This window comes from Pteropus alecto, unplaced genomic scaffold (assembly GCF_000325575.1).
Source record: "Pteropus alecto unplaced genomic scaffold, ASM32557v1 scaffold7, whole genome shotgun sequence".
NCBI lineage: Eukaryota > Metazoa > Chordata > Mammalia > Chiroptera > Pteropodidae > Pteropus > Pteropus alecto.
The window spans coordinates 57790361-57807565 of record NW_006494614.1 but is presented as its reverse complement, the minus strand read 5'-3'; the positions used below and the strand labels follow the sequence as shown (position 1 = coordinate 57807565).

The 17205-nt window shown below is 34.1% G+C and overlaps 1 protein-coding gene across 2 annotated transcripts in view; it reads right to left on the bottom strand.

Annotated features, from left to right (window-relative positions):
• Positions 1-1045: 1045 nt before the first annotated feature.
• The window catches only part of LOC102895568 (N-acetylated-alpha-linked acidic dipeptidase 2), a 56091-nt gene continuing 39931 nt past the window's right edge, over positions 1046-17205 (bottom strand). For both annotated transcript variants that reach the window (XM_025042732.1, XM_006926708.3), the window contains 4 exons: positions 16474-16738; positions 14220-14301; positions 13923-14015; positions 1046-1285 (listed from right to left, as the gene is read on the bottom strand). In XM_025042732.1, the coding sequence (XP_024898500.1) occupies positions 1093-1285; positions 13923-14015; positions 14220-14301; positions 16474-16738 (633 nt within the window). In that variant the 3' untranslated portion in view covers positions 1046-1092. The remainder of the gene's footprint in view (positions 1286-13922; positions 14016-14219; positions 14302-16473; positions 16739-17205) is intronic.

Below are 17205 nucleotides of genomic sequence, written 5' to 3'. Positions count from 1 at the left end.
GCTCCAACGTTGAGTGCATATATATTTACGATTGTTATATCTTCTTGATTAGAGTATAAAGATTTGTGGCAACTATTTTCTTCACCTATCAGACTTATACATTATTCATTAGAGGTAAAGTTTTTAAAAGTATTTATATTATTCACTTTTTCCTTACAATTTGCACTCCACGGTGATTTTTTTATAAGAGAAGGTGTGCTATACCAATTCATTACCAGACTTTTTTTTCTTTTTCTTTTTTTGAGGGGGGAGGTGGTGTAATCAAATTTATTGAGGCTTAACTTTCGCCCATTTTAAGTTTACACTTTGATGAGGTTTGACAAGTGTATACAGCTGTATAACCATCACTTATACCAAGATACAGAAAACTCCCATTATCTCAGAAAGTTTCCTTATGCCTCTTTGCAACCAGTCTCCCCTCTGCCCCTTACTTTGCAACCAGTCTCCCCTCTGCCCCAGGCAATCAGTAATCTAATTGATTTCTAACGCCATAGATTAGTTTTGCCTCTTCATATATCTGTATATGTTAGATATTCTTTTGTGTCTGGTTTCTTTCCCTCAACAATATCTGCTAATAATATTACATGTATTGGCTTATTTTTATTGCTGAATAGTATTCCATTGTGGATATACCATAATTCATTCATTTATCCGTTGAAGTCATCCACTTTAAGGTGCTAGGAACATGTATGTAAGAGTCTTTTTGTGATCCCATTTCGCTTCTCTTTAGGAAATACCTAGAGATGTAATTTTGGAGTTAAAGTAAGTATATGTTTAACTTTATAACTGCTAAACTTTTCTAAAGTGGTTATACCATTTTACATTTCTACCAGCAATGTCTGAGAGTTCAAGTTCATTGCTGGATTTTATTTTAGGGAATTTTCAATTTCTTCGCCTCGTTTACATGACTGGAGTTTTGTTTTGTTTTGTTTTGTTAGATTAACACTTTGGTGATGAAGTTATGAATTTTTAAAGAACCAAAAACCTCTGCACATGAACAAGGTGGAAGTCTAAAATCAAACAAAAGAAAAAATGGATTTTATCCTCGGACTTTCAGTAACACTTTTATTGACTAGCCACTTGGCTGAGATCTTACTGTACCACTTCTTTCAGGGTCCCTGCTGCTGCTTGAATTGTAAAGGCTGCAATAGAAATGTGTTTCTTTACTTCTTTCCAGGCTGAATGTGGGTCTGCTTTATTTTCAATATCAAACATAGCATCATAGATCCCTGGAAATGACTCTCCAGCATATTTGTTGTGCCTACTTGGAGCAAAGATGATGTGCCTATTAGGGAAAAAAAACATAAAAGAAGGCAGGTTGAGCTAAAGAATATACATTTGTTTTGTATGCATTTTCTCTATACTAATTTCCTTTTGTTAGACCACATGTTATATTAGGTATTCTTTCTCCAGGCATTCACTTTTGTTACTCTGAAATGAAGACATATATAATTGATTTGAGATACTTATGTAACGGTATAATTTTAAGCAAAGAAAGGAGCTTACTATATTCATTTGTTTAAGAAGGGTCTCACGAATCCTATGTTGCCAACACATTCAGTTGGAATGGAACTAGTTTCTTGTAAGTTGTGTGCATTAGTTGTCTAACTGCCTGGACATCGACAGTGATAAAATGTATGCTTTATGGTTATAGTTAATGAGAGGGAGAGTGGAAATTGGAAAAAATTATTTTTCTTTGTGTTGCTGTTGTTAGAGATTCAAGAATGACAGTTGTTCTCAGTACTCTTCAGGCATTAAAAAGCAGTAGTTAAAGAAGTTTGTATTCACAATATTGTAAGTGATAAGGATAATGAAGCCCATTCCGTAAAGGTGAAACAGTTATATATGGGTTGCCCAGAAAGAGAGTTAATTTCTGATAATAGAAGGAAGGTTTTGAGATAGATTTCCAACTTCATCTAAATACCTCAAGAAATCAAGCTATTCTTTCTCCAATACTGTACTCCAGAAGGGGACATACTTTATTAAACAATCTTATCTGGAATTAGGTCTAATGCTCAAATCTTACAGCTTCTTCAAGATACAAGAGACAGTAAGAGAAACTAAATCAGTATTAATGATCAAAGAGAAATTTATAATGCTGATCACTTAGATTTCCCAAAGTACATCAAGATTTATCACTCTTGGCTTTTAAATCTTAATATGGCCTCAAGTGGATCTTACTAAAACAAGTATATAAGCATTGATATTGTGACCTATATATGAGTTGAGATATTAAAGATATAGGTAATAGGTATTCCTTGGTATACTTGCCCTGTTCTGGAGAATTGTAGAGGGGGAGTATAATAAAAAATTATTGATATAGGAGTAAAACGTTGGAATCATTGACATGGCATACCTCTGTGGTCTTTTTCAAATTACTTAACTTCTCAACTTGCGTCATGTGTGTAAAAGAACTGTAAATAGGCTCTGCCTAGAGTAGTGGCTAAGTGGGTTTTAGAGTCAGAATGCCTGTGTTTTAAAATCAGAGTACTATCATATTTATCATGTTCCGCCCCCCCCCCCAGACACACAGGTTATTTAACACCCCGTGTTAAATAATATTTAAGTGGGAGTAATATTTCTCAAAGGATTGTTGTGAGAATCAAATAATGGATGGAAACCACTCAGTATAAGTTGACATTTAGTAAATGCTCAGTAAATATTAGCTATTCTAAGGCTAAATCCTTTCTATAATTTTCTCAGATAAAAGCAGAAAATCTTGCCATTCGTGACAACATGGATAGACCTAGAGGGTACTATGATAAGTGAAATAAGTCAGACAGAGAAAGACATACTGTATGGTTTCACTTACATGTAGAATCTAAAAAAAATAAAAACAGACTCAAACAGATCAAACTGGTGGTGGCCAGAAGGGAGCAAGCAGGGTGGGGGAGATGAGGAAAATGGTGAAAGGGAATAAGTCAATAATATTGTGTAAGTTTGCATGGCGACAGAAGATTACTGGACTTAGTGTGGTGATCATGTGTAAGCTGTATAAATGTTGAATCACTATATTGTGCACCTGAAACTAATAATAATGTATACCCACTATACCTAAAAAAGCAAGAAGTTAGCTAAAAGAATCTGACAACGGACAAGGTTTAACCAATTCAAATACCCTTTCATGAATGGCAAACCCCAAAAACTGTTCTGCCCCATAACAATTCAAACTCTAGTCCAGTTCTCAAGTGTATCATGAAAATGTATCACTCTCCACAAAACATTTTCAAGAGGCATCAAGAACTATAGCAGACCGTAGACTACATTCTGCATGTAGACAATAATACTCTTTTCTTTCGACTTTTCCCTCAGTACATAATGAAAATGTTTTCATATTTTCATAATCAAGTGTTTTGCAGCTTTTAAACACTTATGCATACGTTATTTCATTTGATGTTTACAAGAAAAGTAATTTTTATTTAATACTCTTTACAAAGTGTATTTTCTGTTTTGTAACAGTTTACCACAAACTAAGGGGTTTAAAACAACACAATTTTATTAACCTTGCAGTTCTGTGAGAAGTTTAACATGACTCTCAATGTGCTAAAATCAAGGTATGAGCAGGATCATAATACATTTGTGCAGGTTTTAGGGGAGAATCCATTTCCTTGATTTCTAGCTTCCGTAGGCCTGCTCATTTTTCTGTCTACAAAATTGGCAAGAGCAGGTCAAAGTGAGTTCATATGGCATCATTCTAACTTTCTGTTCTCTTTCTTGCACTTTTAAAGGGACCTTATGATTACATGATTGGGCCTACCCCTCTAATCCAGGAAATGTTTTCTATCATAAGGTCACCTGATTATCAGCTTGAATTCCATTTGCTACCTTAATTCCTCTTTGCCATGTTACTTAACATATTCAGAGGTTCTGGATATTATGAAATAGATGTCTTTGGATGACACTATTATTTTGTCTACAAAAAGCAATTTATGGAAATTTCCTTAGAGAAAAAAATGACTAGTATTAGAATGTGTAAAATGTGCTCAGTGAAGGATAGTGAAAGAAATAGATTGTTGTAATAATTTCAGTGTATTAGCCACAACTCATTTAAGTTTGCAGAAATTAATTTCCAGCATGCTTTTCACTCTATATTTATACTTCTGAATTTTAAGGTGAATGTTTTAAATATATTCCACAGTAAAACATTTTAAAATATGTGCAATTTTTCCTGATTCATTCATTATGAATCTCAACACTATGATTTCATAATACATACATATATAATGTATATATACCTATATAATACATATGTGTACACATTGGGTTACTGATTTTTTAAATCCAATATTTATCAATTCTAAATGGTAGAAAAATTTTATTTAACTATAAATTTGGTCATCTCTTTTTCTTGAAGTTCATGAAGTAACAGAACTTGAAAATGGCATTGACACAGTACAAGCACCAAAAATTTTTGATCTCACATTTTTAAAAAAATGTACAAGTTTGTTTTTAACCTGATCTACATTGCCAGATGAGAGGGAAAATTTTGAAATTATTATTTAAAGAAATGAAAAATTCTGGGTAGCTGGGATTAGTATTATAGCTACATTTCTCTAGGGTGTTATTGAGAAAATTGAGTTTGTAATACATATGTATTTAATTAATTAATCTTTACAATCAGGAAAAAAATTCCATACCACTGCAGACTGAAACAACATTATGAAATGTTTTAAAATTATTTTTTATTGAGGTATAGTTGAAATATAACAATGTCAGTTTCAGGTATACAACATAATGATTCAGTACTTGTATATATTTCCAAATGATATGTCTAGTTTACATTTGTCACTATACATAGTTACAAGTTTTTTTCCTTGTGATAACTTTTAAGATTTTTCTCTTAGCAACTTTCAAATATGCAATACAATTTTATCTACAGTCACCACGCTGTACATTACATCCGCATGACTTATTTTATAACAGAGTTTGTAACTTTTGACCACTTTTACCCATTGGCAACCCTGTCCCCACAAAGCCTTTGGCAACCACCAGTCTCTATATCTTGAACTTGGTTTTTTGTTTAATCCCATGTGTAAGTGATTTTTTATGGTAGTGGCTTTGTCTGACTTCTTTTATTCAGCATAAGGCCCTATGTGTCCATCCAAGATTGACAAGATTTCTTTCTTTTTTATAGCTCAACAATATTCCATTATGTATATTTATATCTTTATCTACTTTCATACATATAAACATACAAATAAATATCACATTTGTTTATCCATTAATCCATTGATAGACACAGGTTGTTTCCATATCTTGTCTATTGTAAATAATGCTGCAGTTCACATAGGGGTACATATATCTTTTTGAATTAGTGTTTTCATTTGCTTCAGATAAATACCCAGAAGTGGAATTGCTGGGTCATGTGGTAGTTCCATTTTTAATTTTTTGAGAAACCTTTATTCTCTCTCTGTTCCATAGTGGCTTCACGAATTCACAAGTCCACCAGCAATGTTCCATTTATTTCCAAATCCTAACATTTGTTTATTCCTTGTCTTTTGGAAATAAGCCATTCTAACAAGTGACAGGTAGCATCTCAATATGGTTTTGATTTTCATTTCCCTAATAACTAATGAGGTCGAACATCTTATGTACCTGTTGGCCATCTGTAAGTCTTCTTAGGAAAAATGTCTCCTTAGATCCTTTGCCCATTTTTAATCAGGTTTTATTGTTGTATGAGTTCTTTATATATTTTAGATTTACCCTCTAAGTATCATTAGGAAATATATTCTCCCATTTGGTTGCCTGCCTTTTTGTTTTGTTGATGGTTTCCTTTGCTGTGCAGAAGCTTTTTAGTTTTATGTAGTCCCATTTGTTTAGTTTTGTTTCCCTTGTTGGAATCAAATTTACAAAAAGTTTGGTAATACTGAAGTTTAGTACCTATGTTTTTTCTGTGTATTTTGTTTTCAGGTCTTAAATATAAGAGTCTTTAATTCATTTTGAGTTAATTTATCTGTATGGTATAAGATAGCGTTCTAGTTTCATTCTTTTACATGTGGCTGTCCAGTTTTCCCAATGCCAATTATTGAAGAGACTTCCCGTGGTTACTTTTTTGTAAATTAGTTATCCGTGTGTGAGTTTATATCTGAACTCTAAATTCTGTTCCATTGGTTTATGTGTCTGTTTTTCTGACAGTGGCATACTGTTTTGATTACTATGGCTTTGTAGTATAGTTTGAAATGAGGGAATGTGATACTTCTGGCTTTGTTCTTTTCCTCAGGATGGTTTTGGCTATTCAGGTTCTTTTGTGGTTCCATACAAGGTGAGCATTTTTTGTTATTAGGATTTTGATAAAGATTGCATTGATTATGTAGATTGCTTTAGGTGATATGGACATTTTAACAGTGTTAATTCTTCCAGTCTGTGAGCATGGACTATCTTTCCATTTCTTTGTGTCGTCTTCAATTTCTTTGAATAATGTTTTGTAATTTTCAACATACAGGTCTTTCACTTCCTTTGTTAAATGTATTTCTCATGTTTTATTCTGTTGCAATTATAAATGAGATTGTTTTCTTCATTCCTCTTTTTGACAGTTCGTTAGTATTTAGGAACCACAATAGTTTTTGTATATTGATTTTTTTTTTTTGACCCTGCAACGTTACTGAATTTTATTCTAACAGTTTTTGGTAGAGTCTTTAGAGTTTTCTATATATAAAAATCATTTCATCCACAATTAGTGACAATTTTACTTCTTCTTTTCCAATTTGGATGCCTTTTATTTCTTTTTCTTGCCTAATTGGTCTGGCTAGGACATCCAATACTATGTTAAATAAAAGTGGCAAGAATGGCATTCTTCTTGTTCTTGATCTTAGAGGAAAAGCTTTCAGCATTTCACCAGTGAGTGGGATGTTAGTGGTGGGCTTATCAGATATGGTCTTTATTTTGTTGGCATATGTTCTCTCTATTCCCACTTTGTTGAGAGTTTTTATCATAAATGGATGTTGAATTTTATCAAATGTTTTTTCTGCATCTATTGAGATGACATGATTTTTTATCCTTCATATTGTTAATGTGCATCATTTTGATTTGCGTATGTTAAACCATCTTGCATCCTTGGAATAAGTCCCATTTGACCATGATGGATAATCATTTTAATGTATCGTTGAATTTGATTTGCTAATATATTTTTTTAGAAAACATTTCCAATTTTTATTCATAAAATTAATCAAAACAACAAAAGTAGGTTTACAGAGCTACATATCAATAAAACAGGAAAGAAATGAAATGCTTCAGATATCTTGAAAAGTGAAACCATGGTTGCACAATAGGCTATATTCATCTCTGCATTTTCTCAATAGATTTGCTAATATTTTGATGTAGATTTTTGCACCTATGCTCAGGGATATTGGCTTGTAATTTTGTTTTCTTGTGTTCTTGTCTGGTTTGGGTACCAGAGTAATGCTGAACTCATGAGTTTGGAACTCATCTTCTGTTTTTGGAAGAGTTTGAGAAGATTGATATCAATCCTTTAAATGTTTGGTAGAATTTACCACTGAAGCTGTCTGGTCCTAGTCTTTTGTTTTTTGGGGGGACTTTGATTACTTTTTCATTCTCACTGGTAATCTGTATAGTCACGTTTTTTACTCATTCAGTGATGAAAGATTGTATGTTTCAAGGAATTTATATTATTTTAGGTTGTCCAATTTGGGATTCTTTGTGTTTCTGTGGTCTCAGCTGTAATGTCTCTTCTTTCATTTCTGATTTTAATTGAGCCCTCTCTTTTTCCTATTGGACGTAACTAAAGGGCTGTGTATTTTTTTATCTTGTTTAAATGAATAAGATCTTAATTTCATCGATCTTTTCTGTTTTTTTAGTTTCTGTTTCTGCTCTGATCTTTGTTGTTTCCTTCTATAACTCTGGGTTCTGATTGTTATTTTTTTTTCTAGTTCCTTGTGGTATAATGTTGAGATTTTTCTTCTTTCTTGAGGTGGGCATTTATCAGTATGAACTTCCCCCTTAGAACTACTTTTGCTGCAGCCCATAAATTTTGGCATGTTATATTTCTATTTTCATTTATCTCAAAATATTTTTTATTCATCTTTTAAATTCTTCATTGACCTATTAGTTGTTCAGTAGCAAGTTTTTTAAAATATTTTCCCCCTGTGGTATATTTATTTACTTTTTAATTTTTTTATTTACGTATAGTTGGTATACAGTCTTATATCAGTTATGTTAGTTTCAGGTGTACAATATAGTGCTTTGACATTTTTATACCTTACAATATGATCACTAATTCTAGTAATCATCTGTGACTGTGCAGACTTATTACTACATTATTGACCGTATTCCTGTCCCCATTTCACCCATCCTCCCACCCCTCCCTTCTGGTAATACTTCTTATGGTCTGTTTCTGAGTATGTTTTTGTTTTGTTTTTAGATTCCACTTAGAAGTGAACCCATACAGTATTTGTCTTTTTCTCTGCCTGACATATTTCACTTAGCATAAAAAAGACATTTCTCCAAAGAAGACATAACAGATATGACCAACAGACATATGAAAAGATGCTCAACATCACTAATCATCGGGGAAATGCAAATCAATACCACAATGAGATATCACCTCGGGCCTTTTAGAATGGCCATCATCAAAAAGACAAGAGATAACAGATGCTGGCAAGGATGTGGAAAAAAGGGAACCCTTGTGCACTGTTGGTTAGGCTATAAACTAGAGTAGTCACTTTAGAAAACAGTATGAAGATTCCTCAAAAAACTAAAAATAGATACACCATACAATCCAGCAATTCCACTTCTAGGTATTTATCCAAGGAAAATGAAAACACTAATTGGAAGATATATGCATTGTAGCATTATTTACAGTAGCCAAGCTATGGAAACAACCTAGGTGTCCATCAATAGATAAATGGATAAGGAAGATGTATATACCCACACAGTGGAATATTACACAATAAAACAATGAAATCTTGCCATTGGCGACAACATGGATGAATCTAAAAGGTATGCTAAATTAAATAAGTAGCATGTTTTCTAATCTCCATATTTGTGAATTTTCCAGTTTTGTAATTGATTTCTAGTTCCATACCATTGTGGTCAAGAGATTTGATATGATTTCAGCCTTCTTAAAAGTGTTAAATTTGTTTTGTGGCCTAATATACAATCTTTCCTTGAGAATGTCTTATGTGCACTTGAGAAAAATGTTTTCTGTTGCTTTTGGATAGAATGTTCTATATGTATCTTTTAGGTCCATTTGGTCTAAAGTGTCATTTAAGGCTGATGTTTCCTGCTGGTTCTGTTTAGGTGCTCTATCCATTTCTCTAAGTGTGGTCTCTGAGTCCCATACTATTGTAATGCTGTCTATTTCTCTTAGGTCTGTTAATACTTGCTTTATATATTTAGGTGCTATGTTGAGTGCACGTATATTTATCATTATATCTTCTTAATACAGTTAGTGACTCTTATTACATAATGACCATCTTTTGTGTCTTATTTTTGGCTTAAACCCTGTTTTATCTGATAAGTACAGCTACTCCATTTTCTTTCAGTTTACACTTATATGGCATGTCTTTTTCTATCCCCTCACTTTTAGTCTCTGTGTCCTTACATCTGAAGTGAGTCTCTCATAGGCACTGTATACATGGGTCTTGTTTTTTCATCCTTTCAGCAATTTGAAAATTTTAGTCCATTTACATTTAAAGTAATTGATGGTATGTACTCAGTTGCCATTTTGCTAATTATTTGACGACTGTTCTATAGTTTCCCTGTTCCTTTCTCTTTTTTGTTCCTTTCCCTGTTCCTGTTTCTTTTTTGTGGTTTGATGACTTTATTTAGTGGTATGCTTAGATTTCTCTCTTATCATTTGTGTGTCTACTATAGATTTTTGCTTTGTAGTTACCATGAGGTTTACACATGAATATTTACACCTCTAAAAGTGTATTTTAAGTGGCAAACAACTTAAATTTGAAAGCATTTACTCTCCCACCCTCACAGGTTTTTTGTTTTTTGTTTTTTGATGTCACATTTTACCATTTTTTATCTTGAGTATCTCTTAATTATATAGTTATTTTTACTACTTTTGTCTTTTAACCAAATACTAGTCTTATAAGTGATTAATTTACTATCTTTACTATATATTTGCCTTACCAATGAGATTTATACATTTATATGTTTTGTTACTATTTAGCCCTTTTCCTTTTCAGCCTTAAGAACTCCCTTTAACATTTCTTGTAAGGCCAGTTTAGTGGTGAACTCCTTTGCTTTTTGCTTATCTGAGAAACTATTTCTCCAGTTCTGAATTATAACCTTGCTGGGTAGAGTATCTTGGTTAGAAGGTTTGTTTTCCCTCCAGCATTTTGAATATATTGTGCTTCTACCTTCTGGACTGGAAAATTTCTTCTGAAAAATCTGCTCATAGTCTCATGGGGGTTCCCTTGTATGTAACAAGTTGTTTCCTCTTGGTGCTTTTAAGATTCTCTCCTTAACTGGGGCATGGGGTGGGAGGCAGCTTCGAAAATCAAGGCATCAGACAAGTGTAAGAGCCCCTCTCCAAGAGATAATAATATGCTGGAGCACAGGAGAGGGAAAGCACGAAGACAGCACCAGCCCTCCAACATGTCTGGTAAGGTTTACAGTTCGCCCTTAGATGCATGTTTAATTGGAAACCTGCCCCTCAGGCTATGACTATGATGAAAAGCTTATATGCCTCTTTCACTGAGCTCTTGGGTCTGCTGTCTGTGGTAGCTGTTTAAGAACTCTCTCCATTGGTTAAGTATAGTTCATACACAATCTTACATCGGTTATAAGAACCTGTGGGACGTGCAAGTGTAAGCCCTTCTGGCCACCAGAGCCAGGTGAGGCAGAAGTCTCCCCTGGCAGCAGCTGCAAAAATTGAGGTGCCAGATAAGGGTATAACCTCCTTAGGAGCTGTCATCAAGCTGGAGCAAGGCAGAAAGAGGGCACAAAGATAGCTTCCACCAGCCTCCATTCCCAGAGACCAACTCTGGGCTTCTAGAAGTGTGTCAGACTGGGAACTTGTATTCAGGCCAAAGTTCCTGGACAACCACACGTAGGCTTTCTCAGAAAGACTGGGGGTTTGTAGTACCTTGGGCTGATGGTAGGCCAAGAATGAACTCTGTTATAGTCCTGTGGGACCAAGGAACCCAAATCCCCCTGGCCTCTGGAGCCAAACCATCAAGAGGTATTCTCCAGGGCAGCAGTCGAAATCTCAGGGCACCAGATGCAGATAAAAGTTCCCTTCCAGGAGATCCTAGTGCTCTGCAAAGGGAGAGTTGAAAAGTGGCCTTTGGCCCAGAGTATCCCAGTAGTTGCCTGCCTCTCTGGCCAATGTTAAAGATTAGCAAATGAATCTCATTCACATAAAATCTGGGTGCTTTTCCAGGGGCCACTTCTGCACTGGGCCCTGTGGTGAGTCCAACGAGTCATTGAAGAGCCATTTCTGTTTGCTACAGTCCATTGAGTCTCGTGGATATGAGCCCTATTGATTTTAAAGCCAGATGTTTTGAGAGTTCATCTCTCAGGTGCAGGTCTTAATAGTTAGTGTACCCGATTTGGGGTATGAATCTTTTCCTTCTCAGGGAGAAGCAACTGGTTTGTGAGTTCCTTCCTGATTATGGGCCATTATACTGGGGGTGGGGTTAATGGTGAGATTGGCTCTCAACCTCCTACCTGCTTCAATGTGGCCTTTTTCTCATTTGCCCCATGTGGAGTTGCTCACTAGTTTTCATGTCTTTTTCAGAGTAAAGTGTTCCATATGTAGCTATGGATTCAATGTGTCTGTGAGAGGGGTTGAGTTCAGGATCTTCCTACGTCACAATCTTGAACCGCCTCTCCCCTGGCTTCAGAACATAGTCTTAATATTTGGTTAACTCCAAATATATTTTTAAAACAGAATGCAGTCTTTTTAGAGGACAGTTTGACTATTAAATTTAAAATGTGTTTACCCTTTGACTTTGAAACCTCAGCTACTCATTACAGAGATATTAAACATTCAAGTAAAATACAGGGACATCCTATGGTAGCACTTTTCATAATAGTAGAAACCTAAAAACTCAGGAGTAAAACACTAAATATGTGAGCCATACCATGGAACACTATGCAGCAGATGAGAAGAACTAAAACTATACAGCTGACTCTAGAATAACATGGAAGGTTCAAGGCACTACTCCCCACGCAGTCAGAAATCCATGTACAACTTAGACTCCTCAAAAACTTAACTACCCTCGGTAGCTGCAGTGGATTGGTTCTTGGAGCCCCCTATGGTACCCAAATCCACGATGCTCAAGTCCCCTGTATGAAATGGCATAGATCAATGCATACACTTGGCTATTCTGCAAACTACCAACAGTGGATCGAAAAAGATGCATAAGTGGACTCATGTTCAAGATCAACTGTATATGGACATGGAAAGATCTCTGATAATTTTAAATCAAGTTGCAAAATGATATAAGGTCTCATTTATGTAAATATACATGAATATATACATAATATATGTACATGTGCCCATAAATGCATTAAAAATTTCACACAAATTTTAACACTGGGTGTGGGATATATAAGAATACTGAAGGGCACTGTCCCTTTTCTATATGCTTCTATAGAGTGAATTTCATGAGATTTTTTCGCTAATAAATATATATAAAACTAGTAACAGACAAGAGGATTAAAATATATGTAAACTTAATTGGTGACTTATTTGTATCAATTAACATTTTTGTTCATATTAGCCATTTACTGAGTGTATCCTTCTGAACTAAATCTGCTTACTTTAAATCTACAAACCTGTGGACCAAAGCAATTATAATCTCAAATTTACAGCTGGGGAACCTGAGGCTTAAATAATTGGCCCAAGTTATATTTTGCAGTGTGTAGCAGAGCTGGGCTCTAAAAGCCTATATTTACAATTAGTGAAATGGTAAAAATACTAATCTCTAATATTCATAAGGTAACATATGGAACTTTCATGTATGTTATTTGATAAACAGCCTAAACTAAAAATAGTTTTCACCATCTTAATTCAGATGAACACCTAAAAGTGACTTGCCCTAAGTAACACATGTAGAAATGAACTAGATTTTCTGATTCTAAATGCTAGGACCTTTCTAATTTCCACCAAGAAACCACAGTTTGAGAGGTACCTTGAAAAACTGGAGACTATCGAAAAGCATGCAGGTAAGATATTGAAAGGAAACGACAAAGAAGTCATATAGAAAATGGATATTTCTTTAGGAGAAACAGCCATTTTTAGAAACCCAAAATGTTACATGGAAATAGATCTAGACTTACTCTCTTTGACTTTACAGAGCACAAAAGAATGGGGGTGGGGGGGAAATTACAGAGTAATAGATCTTTATGAAACTTTCTATTATGTAGATCTTTACTAAAATGGAGTGGACCTCCTCATGAGATAGTAAGCTTCCCATCACTGGAAGATTCAGAGGCTAGGTAAATACTTCCAGGTATGCCTTGGAAATATTGTGGGTTCGATCCCAGACCACCATGGCGAAGCGAGCCACACGGTAAACTGAGCTTCATGATCCTTTTGCCAGTGGAGCATCTTGCCTTCAATTTGTGAAAAATTCAACATATGAAGCTCAAAACAATAAAATGAGGTTTGCGCATTTCTGAGATCCTATAGAAAAGATTTATGTAGAAGGCTGGACCACATGACCTGTGAGATCCCCTTTAAGTTTCCTTGGCTTTTATATTTTTGTTGTGAAGTCCTTTTTCAGCTATCATTTACCTCTCTGCAGTAAAGCAATAAACTATAAAATTACTTTTTCTGGTATTATAAATTATACTGTTATGTATCTTATCCACATTACTCTCAGTATGCATATTTACCTTCCACTCATTTGATAGAAATAGTTTAAAGCCAACTTCAGGTAAGCTGATTTTGATCTTAGTGATGTATGTGGTGTCCTTTAGTGGAACACCTGTTGTTTCCTTACCTGTAGAACTGCCTCCCTGGTAAACCGAGGGGATCGATGAATGCTCTTTCCAGGAGCATCAATTGGTCATTCATGATTCTTATTGCAATGGGACTGTGACAATGAGAAACATAATTATAACCCTTATCATGGAACTATATTTTAAAATATTAAATAAGGACAAGCTGATGTTGCCAGTTTGCAGATCATTATTTGAGTAGCAATGATTTAGAGTTGAATGCTTGTGAGTATACATAGTTCATTCTAATGACCAAATTGCTTTTCAAAGCAATAGGAGGCTTTATATTTGAAACTTACTTATTAAGATCAACTTCTGTAAGTCTTCTATGAAAATCTAAAGCAGCTTCTGAGAAATTTTTCACAGCAGAAAATAAGGAATCTTTTTAAAAATAGAAAAGCAGAAGAGAAATGAGTAAGCACAAGTACTTCATATATCTGGTTTTCTTTCCCCGCCCTCCCCATTCCAGGCTGATATTGAAACCATTTCCTACCAAGCCTTCTTGCAGAACCATGAAAATTATTTAAAAATATCGTAACAAAGAAATAATGTATAAAATAGAAAATGGCTACATTAGTTATTAAGAGTCTAGGTCGTATAATTCACACTGCTAGTAAGTACAGTAAGTCCTCAATGTCAGTAGGTCCTGCGACTAAGTGAAGCAACATATAATGAAACCAGTTTTACCATAAGCTCATTGATAGACACAAGAGTTAAATTCCTAAGGCATCTTATCTGTTATAATGAAATACTGAGTGAAACATTATTAGAAGACCTTCTCTGGTACAATCGATGTAATAAGTACATTCAATATAAGAAACAAGGTCTGCTGGTACAATCGATGTAATAAGTACATTCAATATAAAAAGGTCTTTCTTAGCCCTAGATATTCTTTCCACTTTAATTTTTGTTTTATGATTTTAAACTGTACTAATCAGATAAGCCAATAATAGATATGGGTGCTAAGGACAAAGTATTGAGGAAGTAATTTTAAATTTCAAATGAAGCATAGAAATCAAGACAGATAAGAACTGAAATGTGTCTGATTTATTTAGTGACACAAGTGAATGAAAATTTGGGAAGAGCAATTTCAGTAGAGTAGTAGGAACATAAAATAGTACAGTGGTTTGGTTAATGGGAGGTAAAGAACAGAAAACAGTATAGATCATTCATCATTGTTTCAGTCCTCTATTAAAACAGTTTTTAGCTAGCACTAAATAAAAAATTTTGATTATGAAGGAAGTAGGGCACATCAAGTAGAAGAAATGTTTTTAAGATAGAAGAGAGAAAAGAATGTTTAATGTTGATGGAGACTCATGAATAGAGATGAAGAGTTTGGCAATATGGAGGAGAAAGGCATGCATAGATCAGACTAGGTCCTTAAGGTAAATGGGTGGATCAGTTAAACATGTATGTATAAAGAGTCCTTCCACTGGAACTGTGTGGTTTCTCTCTCAGTTGGACCCTGACTTATACAAATCGATAAAAGGAAATTGGGGCATTTAGGAAGAGAACTAGATGCTGGATAGCCACAGAATGATGAATATCCATCTTATTGTAGGCCCTGCTATGTCTCTAGTTTCATCGCCATTTTCCTCATTATTGCAGAGATTTTCCCATCACATTGTTATCGTTTTCTAAATTATCTTTGCTTCATTTTATTTCTAGATCTTAGTACCTGCTGTTTATCATAACTCTTTGAAGATTACTAATTCTTACATGATATTCAAAAACCATTACCGGCCCCTTAGTGCATCTATAGTACTCTCTGTGTATATCTCTATAATAACTTGTCCCTTGCATTTTGTCTTCTCCTTCTCTACATGAAACTTTAAGTCCTTTGAGGACAAATAACTGTCTTAAACATCCTTATACCTCCCAGGAAATATCACAGTACTTGGTACATAGTAGACAGTACATATTTGATAATTTTGGTAGTATATACTAAGAATATATACTCAGAATAAAAGAAAATGGTTACAATAAAATAGTAGGTAACATTTATGAGCACTGTTAGTCCTCATTGTTTCTATGTGTCAACCAAATGAATCTCCACAGCAATCTTAGAAATGTTTTTACCATTTCACTCATAAGAAAACTAACACATAGAGGGGTTAAGTAACTTTCCCAACATCACACAGTGATTAAATATTAGAGCCAGGATCTGAACCAGGAAACTTGCTTCCAGACCCAATGCTCAATGCTACTACACTATACTAAATTTCATCCCTGTTCTGTAGGAGATATAGTATAGAACAGCAACCACAAAATGGCCAGATATACAAAGAAAAACTTTAAAAATTTTGTAAAAAAATCATCTATGAGACAAACATTAAAAGATACATGCAATAATAAACAATTTTAATACATATATGTAGTAGAATTGGTTTTCTCTCCAAATTTTGTTTAATATTGTTACATTTTTATAGTATTCTTATAACAGTAAAATTATTTTTAAAGGCAGCAATATAGGGAAAACCAATGTCTAGCACTAACTTAGCAAAATGGATTCATCCTACAAACATCAAAAGTACCTACTTAGTCATTTCTTACCAAATGATACTCCATGGTCTCTCAATTGTTGGTCATGTTTCTTGGATAAATTGTAAATACTCGTTGCATAGTTTTTCAAAGCTTTTGCATAGTCTTGAATGTTGAAAGGAATGATTGGAGAGTCTGCAAGCTCATAAACCAGTGCTCCTCGTAATTGAGCCACAGAAAGTTGTTTTTTAAATGTGGGGTCATAAAAATTCTCTACCAGTTCAAATGTCTCATAAATTGTATGGTATACTGGGTAACTGCTGTACTTATCTGTTTTCTAAAAAAAAAAAAAAAAAAAAAAAAAAAATGGGAGACCAAGTACAAACATTAAATATTTGAATTACAGTATTTTTCCTAATAAAAATGATTGCAGGGAAAAATGCAACTATATGGCAGCAAGTTAATCACAATGAAGCAAAAAAAATTAATTAAAACACTACCACAAATGTTCAGCGATTTAAGATTATACCATTATTCATTTTATAATTCATGTAATCTTCATTCAAAATACTGCTGCTTGAGAATTTTATTTTTCTGATCATTAAGAAGTTTATACTCCAATTGTATATCAGCAGAGTTTAAAATTATCTACCAGTTGATTGAGAATGAAAGGTTCTGGACAGCTAAGTACCTATATAGATGAAGGATTAAATTCTTAAGCATCTTCCCTGTCTACTCAGACAGTGCATCTCCAAGTACCATTCAACCTGTATTACACAATTTAGTGCTACCATTATAGAAACA